Source organism: Solanum verrucosum, unplaced genomic scaffold (assembly GCF_900185275.1).
Source record: "Solanum verrucosum unplaced genomic scaffold, falcon-dt-bn FXZP01000127.1, whole genome shotgun sequence".
Lineage (NCBI taxonomy): Eukaryota > Viridiplantae > Streptophyta > Magnoliopsida > Solanales > Solanaceae > Solanum > Solanum verrucosum.
In genome coordinates, this window is record NW_026020321.1 from 588,855 (window position 1) to 599,248 (window position 10,394).

Genomic DNA, 10,394 nt, shown 5'->3' on the forward strand with positions numbered 1-10,394 from the left:
GGGGGGGGGGGGGGGGCTGGTAGGGGGTGGGTGGGTGGGGGGTCGAGGGTAGGGTGAAAAAATGAAATTTTGAAATTGAAAATATTTTTTAAAAACAATAAAAAATTGATAGGGGTGGGCAGGCCGGGGAGGGGGGTGGGTGATCGAGGATTGGGATGAAAAAATAAAAAATTGAAGTTGAAAATATTTTTTAAAAACAATAAAAAATTGATAGGGGGGGGCGAGGGTAGTGGGTGGGGGTAAAAAATAAAAAAATGAAATTAGAAATATCTTTTAAAAATATTTTTTAATATTTTTTTGGCAGGGGGTAGGGGTAGGGGTAGGGGTGAGGGTGGGTAAAAAAATTGAATTTAAAAACAAGCTTTAAATTATTTTTTTTGGGGGGGTTGGTTGGGGGGCTGGTTTGAGAGTAGGGACAAAATAAATTGAGTTTTTCAACAAAAGTAATTGTAGTTTGAAGTTGGAAGAGAGTTTTGGAAAATGTTTTCCTTAAGTTTTGAAGGAAATCATTTTCCTTAAATTTGAGGAAAATGAATTGATTTGAAAAACATTTTCCAAAACATTTAACCCAACCAAACATGAGAAAATTGGACATACCAAACACACCCCAAAAAGAAAAGTCTAATCAACCAGTAGTATAAAATTACAACAACAAAAAAGAGAGTAGTTAAGAACGTGTAGCATGTGGATCTGTCTATTGTTCTTTTATTGTTTCTTATTATATATATTTATCTTGCTAGCTAGTATTATTTTTTTTTGGCTATAAATAAGAGACTCATTTCATTGAAATTTCACAACAAAAATTCATCATCTCTTTTTTTACTTAATTTTTTCTCTTATTCATCTTCATCATCATCATGTTAGGCCAAATTGTGGGTGGACTAATTGGTGGCCATCATGACTCAAAGAAAGTTAAAGGAACTGTGGTGATGATGAAGAAAAATGCTCTAGATTTTACTGATCTTGCTGGTTCTTTGACTGATAAAATCTTTGAGGCCCTTGGCCAAAAGGTTTCTTTTCAATTAATTAGTTCTGTTCAAAGTGATCCTGGTAAGTTACCTCTCATGCACTTTAATTTATATAATATTTATCACACATGTATTTTACGTGCAGTGACGGAGTTAAAATTATTACTAAGAACGTTGATACGTTATGAAAAGAGATTCAGTATCTATTATTTGTATATGAAAAATAATTTTATCTGTGTTGTATAAATAACGTAATTTTCTATCGAAGGAGGTTTAGATGAATTGTTTTTGTGTAACCTGGCTCCGCCCTTGCTTATGTGAAGGTGTCCAATACGACTGGAGATAAACTTTAATTGGAAGAGAACTAAGGACAGACTTTTAAACGTGATGATCGCCTTAAATATGATATTTCAAAATTAATTGTTTCTAAATACAAAAATATTTAAGATTTATATGATAATAATATCATATTTTAAAATTAATTGTTAGGAATTTTAGCACGGATAGTGAATTAAATATAATACAGATGATGCATCAAGAGGTAATGCACGTAATAAGAGTGATGTTAATGTAAAAACATTTATTCATTTATGCAATGTTTATTATATTTTTAAGAAGTAGTTAGGAATAATTTTTATGGGGTTTTCATAGAAAAAGACACGTCCACTACTAAAATTATTCATTAACAACTTTTTAGCTAGTTTATTGTGAAGTATTTCTTAATAACTATGTGTTTTGATTATTATATTTTTATTTAATATCGTTAATCATTTTAAGTGTTAATTTTTTTGTAATAAATATTATCTATCTTTAGTTTCTATTCAATAAGTAAATACCAAAAAAAAGGTGCAAAATTTTGTCTATCAACTTAGGAGTGATTTTGGTAATTGATTAGAGGTATGCAAGTATTAGTAATTTAGAGATTAGTTATGGATTTTATGCAGATATTAATTATGTATTGTTTAGTTATTGTGTACTTCATTCGTTATTTGTATATTAATTATTTTATTTTGCATAAAATAATACATAATATTTGATAATTTTTACATGTATTAGTTACATTGTCGAACCTACCTGTGTCAATCAACACTCCTTTGTTGAAAAATTACACTATGTAGCTAGATAAAAATATATATATTTTTTATGTATATATATTACATAAGGCAATTAAGTTCTACACAATTTTACTTCTTGATATATTGATATTCCTTAATCAAAATTGTGATTTCGTCATTGATTAGTTATACGAATTTCTAAATTACAAATCCAATACATTTTTAATTTTATACATAAATAACTTACGTCCTAACTAAATACCAAATATCATATCACTTATACAAAATTTAATTCTAACTCAACTCCAAATTACATACCAAGCGATCCTTTGGTGTTTGATGACAGTTTTCACATTTTTACATATATTTAGATCTAGTTTTATTTAAAATTTTAAAAACAAAAGAATTACTATTTATATTAGACAAAAATAATACTCCCTTCGTTTCATAAAGAATGACCTGGTTTGACTTGGCACGGAGTTTAAGTAAATAAAGAAGACTATTGAATCTTGTGGTCCTAAATTAAAGTTATGTCAAATGTACAAAATTGTCCTTAATTTTGTGGTCTTAAACATGCCACGTGGAAAGCAAAAAGTAAAATGTTACCAAAAAAGAAAAGATGTCATTCTTTTTGAAACTGACTAAAAAGAAAAGGATGTCATTCTTTGTGAAACGGAGTGCAGTAATACTGCACTTCAATATTGATCTCATTTTAAATATAAAATAGTATTTAGACGGGCACAAATGATTGGAAAGGACAAAATCTGTCATTGAATAATTGTGACCCCACAAGATAATAAATTGTTTTATTAAGTTACCTAGAAGATTAGGCACAATTTTATAATCTATTATTCTCTTAATTTTAATTTATTTGTTTATTTTAAGAAAAAAATAAATTAAATCATATGACTTTAAATTAAGATATATAAAATAAATGAAAATATTTTCTCATCTTATAGTCTAAATATATCATATGAAAAATTAAATTAAAAAAATATATTCCCATTACTATAGATATATGGTGAATAGCATACACGCATTGTTGCTACCGACAAATACTGATATTTGTCAAGGTGCGTGACTACCATGGTTAATTTGGCACTTAATATATTATTCACTCCATTTTAATTTATGTAATATTCAATTGGGCATGAAATTTAAGTTTTTGAAACGTTTCAAACATGTATTTTTTTAAAAAATTACACCTTTATTGACCTTTTATCAAATAAGTGAGATCCAACATGAATAAAGTCTCTTATTTTTACCAATTATGGTAATTAATATTTTTATTAAACATAAATAAAATAATCTCATAAAATATCTTGAAATTATTATTATAATTGCTATTATCCCTATTTTATCAATCAATTCATCTTGATGTCGCGTTTCATTACCATAACTAAAGGATTTTGCGACAATAATATAATTTTCGTTATTTAGTAACAATAATTTAATATACCTTAAGTATTTATAATCAACCCCCTCTCTCTCTATATAAATGCTGCTAAAGGTTTCATTGACCCTAGATACAATAGCGTTATACAAATTATATATATTAAAAAATTATTTTTAATGTGTAGATTAAATTTTGAATAATCTTAACTAAATTTCTGACTTTGTCACTATTCGCAGCAAATGGTTTACAAGGGAAACACAGCAATCCAGCTTATTTGGAGAACTTTCTCTTTACTCTAACACCATTAGCAGCAGGTGAAACAGCCTTTGGTGTCACATTTGATTGGAATGAGGAGTTTGGAGTTCCAGGCGCATTTATCATAAAAAATACGCATATCAATGAGTTCTTTCTCAAGTCACTCACACTTGAAGATGTGCCTAATCATGGCAAGGTCCATTTTGTTTGCAATTCTTGGGTTTATCCATCTTTTAGATACAAGTCAGATCGAATTTTCTTTGCAAATCAGGTATGATTTACTTTTTCAAACTACTAATGGGTCGTTTCGTAGCTGGTTTGAAGGTGAGTTATGCATGTATTAAATGCTACATAAGTAATGTCATGTAATGAGTTATGCAGGTATTAAATTAATGTTGCATATATAAGTAATGTCACGTTGATAGGTAGTTAGGGGGTAACGATACTAGAAACAAATGTTTTTTTCCTCATCTGGAATTAGTGGGGAATTTGTGCTATACAACATGATTTTCCTATTCATTTTTTAGCGAATTAGCTCACTGAGAAAATGCATGATGAGAAACACATTCTCACTGAAATAGTGGGAAGCTTTCTACAATTACTATATACTTGTTTTGTCACCAATTTAATCAAAATATTTGTGGGAATAGCTACTGAACATTTTTCAATATAGTGATTTTTTTGGTAGAACAAGTTATTCATATATAAAATTGATATGATGTTTGTTTTACTATTTAGAAACAAGCATAACTAATACTACATATATATGTTATATGAGAAAATCTATGTATTATTACATGCATGATATACATGAATGACTAAATTTTACATAACTAATTCATACATAAATTCCCTTATAACTAATTCATATATTACTAATACATGCATGACTCTAACCAGCTACGAAATGACCCCTCAACATGTAAAGAAAGGCAAATGTTCAAACTCAAAAGTTTTAGCAATGTTTTGATTGTTTATGCAGCCATATCTCCCAAGTGAAACACCAGAGCTTTTGCGCAAATACAGAGAAAATGAATTGCTAACATTAAGAGGAGATGGAACTGGAAAGCGCGAGGCGTGGGATAGGATTTATGACTATGATGTCTACAATGACTTAGGTAATCCTGATCAAGGTAAAGAAAATGTTAGAACTACCTTAGGAGGTTCTGCTGACTACCCGTATCCTCGGAGAGGAAGAACTGGTAGACCACCAACACGAACAGGTTAGTTAGGCGTTCACAAATATCAGTCCATTCAACGCGTTTAGTTTCATTGAAAGCAACTTTTTGATCAGTTACATTGTTGTTATTGTTTTTTGCTTTGTATAGATTCTAAAAGTGAAAGCAGGATTCCACTTATTCTGAGCTTAGACATCTATGTACCGAGAGATGAGCGTTTTGGTCACTTGAAGATGTCAGACTTCCTAACATATGCTTTGAAATCCATTGTTCAATTCATCCTCCCTGAATTACATGCCCTGTTTGATGGTACCCCTAACGAGTTTGATAGTTTTGAGGATGTACTTAGACTATATGAAGGAGGGATCAAACTTCCTCAAGGACCTTTATTTAAAGCTCTTACTGATGCTATTCCTCTGGAGATGATAAGAGAACTCCTTCGAACAGACGGTGAAGGAATATTGAGATTTCCAACTCCTCTAGTGATTAAAGGTACAATTTGTTACATCATAAGAAGTAATCTAGCTAATGATCACTCACTTTTATGTGTTTGTATGATTTAAGTATTGATTGTGCAGATAGTAAAACCGCATGGAGGACTGATGAAGAATTCGCAAGAGAAATGCTAGCTGGAGTTAATCCTATCATAATTAGTAGACTTCAAGTAAGTTGGTTTCTTCGCGATTAGGAAATTGTCTCGAGTTACTTTTGATTGTCTATAATCTATATAGTCTTCTTGTAGATAAAGAGTATTGATGTTTTGTTTCTTGTTTAATTTGCAAGGAATTTCCTCCAAAAAGCAAGCTAGATCCCGAAGCATATGGAAATCAAAACAGTACAATTACTGCAGAACACATAGAGGATAAGCTGGATGGACTAACGGTTGATGAGGTAATGTATTTACTCGAAATTCCACACTAGTTTGTATGATTACGAATCGTTACAAGTACTAAATAATTTTAACATGTTATTTGACAGGCGATGAACAATAATAAACTTTTCATATTGAACCATCATGATGTTCTTGTACCATATTTGAGGAGGATAAACACTACAACAACGAAAACATATGCCTCGAGAACTTTGCTCTTCTTGCAAGATAATGGATCTTTGAAGCCACTAGCAATTGAATTGAGTTTGCCACATCCAGATGGAGATCAATTTGGTGTTACTAGTAAAGTGTATACTCCAAGTGATCAAGGTGTTGAGAGCTCTATCTGGCAATTGGCCAAAGCTTATGTTGCGGTGAATGACTCTGGTGTTCATCAACTAATTAGTCATTGGTAATTCCCTTTATGTCATAAGACTTCTATAGTGATTCATGATACACAATAATAACTAACTCGAAGGGGAGCCTTGAAGATACTGGTAAAGTTGTTATGAGTTCATAAGGCTGTGTACAATAGATCCTTGTGGTTCGGCCCTTCTTCAGACCCTGCATATAGCGGGAGCTTTAGTGCATCGGGATGTCCTTAATAATGACTAATTCAACACATGCTTTGTACTATTAATCTAATACGTTTGATCATCTTCGCAGGTTGAATACACATGCGGTGATTGAGCCATTTGTGATTGCAACAAACAGGCAACTAAGTGTGCTTCACCCTATTCATAAGCTTCTATATCCTCATTTCCGGGACACAATGAATATTAATGCTATGGCAAGACAGATCCTAATCAATGCTGGTGGGGTTCTTGAGAGTACAGTTTTTCCATCCAAATTTGCCATGGAAATGTCAGCTGTCGTTTACAAAGATTGGGTTTTCCCTGATCAAGCCCTTCCGGCTGATCTTGTTAAAAGGTACTATACAATAAGGTGTTGTCAAAATTAACATTATACGAAAACATTAGGAAGTTCACATTGGTATCTTGCTTATATGACCAATTCAATTTCAGGGGAGTAGCAGTTGAGGACTCGAGTTCTCCTCATGGTGTTCGTTTACTGATAGAGGACTATCCATACGCTGTTGATGGCTTAGAAATATGGTCTGCAATCAAAAGTTGGGTGACAGACTACTGCAGTTTCTACTATGGATCGGATGAAGAGATTCTGAAAGACAATGAACTACAAGCCTGGTGGAAGGAACTCCGAGAAGTGGGACATGCTGACAAGAAAAATGAACCATGGTGGCCTGAAATGGAAACACCACAAGAGCTAATCGATTCATGTACCACCATCATATGGATAGCTTCTGCACTTCATGCAGCAGTTAATTTTGGGCAATATCCTTATGCAGGTTACCTCCCAAATCGCCCCACAGTAAGTCGAAGATTCATGCCTGAACCAGGAACTCCTGAATATGAAGAGCTAAAGAAAAACCCCGATAAGGCGTTCTTGAAAACAATCACAGCTCAATTACAAACATTGCTTGGTGTTTCCCTCATAGAGATATTGTCAAGGCATACTACAGATGAGATTTACCTCGGACAACGAGAGTCTCCTGAATGGACAAAGGACAAAGAACCACTTGCTGCTTTTGACAAATTTGGAAAGAAGTTGACAGACATTGAAAAACAGATTATACAGAGGAATGGTGACAACATATTGATAAACAGATCAGGCCCCGTTAACGCTCCATATACGTTGCTTTTCCCAACAAGTGAAGGTGGACTTACAGGCAAAGGAATTCCTAACAGTGTGTCAATATAGAAGGTCGACACCCGAAAATGAAGAAAGCTGGAGTTTGAATAAATCTTGAAATAAATTTTCATTATTATGTTAAGTGTAATCTCCCTTTGTTTGCTTCATTTCTGTATGTTTGATTCTCCTAAGTTGACTGTATTTTTATTTCAACCTTACTTGTTATGTATTTCTCAGTATGTTGTGAGAATAATAAATCTAATTCCAGCTGAAAATCATGTTAAGAAATCATCACCAACTTAATTAATCTCCAAGACATTTCAAAGAAGAATCTAGACTATTCAAGAGTTATAAAGAAATAAAGGAAGAGCTCTAGAATGAGTATTCTAGAGATGTTCTAGAAAAGGTAGTTCTAGAAATAGGAAGTTAGAAGAACATTCTAGAATATAGTAGCAAAACCCTTAGCTGGATTCTTCCATCACCACCTATAAATAGAGGCCTATCAAAAAAGAGAAGCGGAGAAAAGCTCACAGCCAGAGGGAGACCAAGAGAATCAACATCAAAGAACTCAACGACAAAACAAGCAGGCGAAAGGCTTCAACAACCGGCAAATGCATAAGTGCTACAATTGTGGAAAGAAAGGACACTATGCGAGAGACTGCTGGTATAAGAAAGCTGAAGGTAATGTAGCTACTTCTACTCAAAATAAGAAAGATTAAGAAGAAGTTTGGGATTTCGAGACCTCTTATGTAGTTGAAGAAACTAATCAACAAGAAGAGCTTGTCACCTGTCACTCTAACAAAGAAGAGGAGATTGCACTTGCAACTGTGAGTGAGAAATTGGTCGATTATGAACATGATTGGATCGTTGATTCAGGATGCTCCAATCACATGACTGGTGATGAGAAAAAAACTCATTAACATGAGTGAATATAAAGGCGGTCGAGTTGTAGTGACCGCAAATAATTAAAAAATGCCAATAACTCATATTGGCAAGACGGTGTTTGTGCCTTATCACAACTCAAGACAAGTGGAACTTCAAAATGTCTACCATGTTCCAGGTATGAAGAAGAACTTATTATCTGTATCGCAACTAACATATTCTGGTAACTATGTCTTGTTTGGACCAAATGACGTAAAAGTATATCGAAACTTAAAAGTTACAAGCCCACCAATCATGGAAGGGAGAAAATTAGAATCAATCTACGTCATGTCAGCAGAGACAACTTATGTTGAGAAAACGCGGAGTAATAAAACAACTGATCTATGACATGCACGTCTTGGGCACGTGAGCTATAGCAAACTAAAAATCATGATGCAACAATCAAAATTAAAAAGGTCTTCCCAAGCTTGAGATAAGAGGAGACACTATATGTGTTGGATGTCAATATGGGAAAACACATCAACTTCCCTATGGAGAATCAAAGTATCAAGCGAATGAGCCATTTGAGCTAGTACACTCAGATGTGTTTGGACCAGTAAAGCAGTCCTCCATCAACGGTTACCGTTACATAGTAACATTTATTGATGACTTCTCAAGGTACGTATGAATTCACTTCTTAAAAGAGAAATCTGAAGTATTTGAGAAGTTTAAAGAGTTTTAATATACTGTGTAGAATGATATTGGAAGAAAAATCAAATATCTTCGTACGGACAATGGGGGAGAATACACGTCACGAGAGTTCAATGAATATCTTAAAGAGAAGTTGATAAGACGACAACTAACTTGTCCAAATACACCACAACAAAATGGAGTGACTGAAAGAAAAAATAGACATCTGGTGGAGTTATGCAGAAGTATGCTGCATAGTATAAATGTACCAGCAAGGTTTTGGGCAGAATGCATGGAGACTGTTGTCCACATCACTAACAGGCTGCCGCAGGCAAGATTGAGATTCATCTCACCATTTGAGAAACTTAAAAAGATGATTCCTACCGTAAGCCACTTTCGAATTTTTGGTTGTGTGTGCTATGTGTTCGTGCCAGATCATCTCCGCAACAAGTTTGATAAGAAAGTTGTTCGTTGCATCTTTGTTGGATACGACGAACAAAGAAAATGATGGAAGTGTTGTGACCCTACCACAAATTGAACATATGTGTTAAGAAATATGGTATTTGATGAAGCATCATCATGGTGGTCTGAAGAAGCCACATTACCAAGATTCAATAGAATTGGAGCAAAAGCTACAACATAAGCTTGAAGAAAAAGGACAAAAAAGTAAAACATAATTACAACAAGAGGTATGTGAAAAACTCGAATCACATACAAAAGAGATATCTTCAAGCGGAGAAAATAAGAGCCCATGGAAAACTGGAATTCATGAAACTCCAGAAGAGTTGCAAGAAGGAGTACATGAAACTCCTCAACTACGAAGATCCACACAAATGAAAAGCCAAAATAGTAAGTATATAAATGCGGCACTGGCTGAGGATGACAAGGTCAAGGAACCTACCACCTTCGAAGAGTAGTGAATAGAGAAAGGCAATGGAAGAGGAGATTTTAGCCTTAAAGCTAAACCAAACTTGGGAGTTAGTGGCTAAACGTATGAATGTTAAACCTGTATCATGTAAGTGGGTATATAAGTTGAAAACACGTCCTAATGGATTTATCGAGCGGTATAAAGCACGATTAGTAGCCCGGGGATTCTCACAAGAGTACGGTCTTGACTATGACGAGACATTTAGTCCCGTGGCAAAAATTACTACTGTTCGTATGTTACTAGCTCTAGCAGCTAGTAAGTCTTGGACACTTTGGCAGATGGATGTGAAAAATGCTTTACTTCATGGAGAATTGGATCGTGAAATATACATGGATCAACCACTAGTCTTTGTGAATACAATCAATTCGGATTATGTGTGCAAATTGAAGAAAGCTTTGTATGGTTTAAAACAAGCCCCCCGGGCATGGTACGGAAAAATTGTCGAGTTCCTGATCCAAAGTGGCTATCAAGTGGCACCAGCA

The 10,394-nt window shown here is 33.8% G+C and overlaps 1 protein-coding gene across 1 annotated transcript; it reads left to right on the plus strand.

The window, feature by feature from the left end:
• Window positions 1-839: 839 nt before the first annotated feature.
• Window positions 840-7,708, plus strand: LOC125835369 (probable linoleate 9S-lipoxygenase 4). The gene is made up of 9 exons (XM_049514494.1): window positions 840-1,050; window positions 3,656-3,945; window positions 4,657-4,897; window positions 5,003-5,344; window positions 5,431-5,516; window positions 5,636-5,743; window positions 5,831-6,135; window positions 6,390-6,653; window positions 6,749-7,708. The coding sequence occupies exons 1-9, from the start codon at window positions 858-860 to the stop codon at window positions 7,500-7,502; spliced, it is 2,583 nt and encodes an 860-aa protein (XP_049370451.1). The 5' UTR covers window positions 840-857; the 3' UTR covers window positions 7,503-7,708.
• The last annotated feature ends 2,686 nt before the right edge of the window (window positions 7,709-10,394 follow it).

Excerpts from the sequence above, each read along its gene's own strand:
- LOC125835369 (XM_049514494.1), top strand. The coding sequence starts at position 858 with ATGTTAGGCCAAATTGTGGGTGGACTAATTGGTGGCCATCATGACTCA. Across the intron at positions 3,946-4,656 it reads GAATTTTCTTTGCAAATCAG|CCATATCTCCCAAGTGAAAC; the intron begins GTATGATTTACT and ends TTGTTTATGCAG. Across the intron at positions 6,136-6,389 it reads CATCAACTAATTAGTCATTG|GTTGAATACACATGCGGTGA; the intron begins GTAATTCCCTTT and ends TCATCTTCGCAG.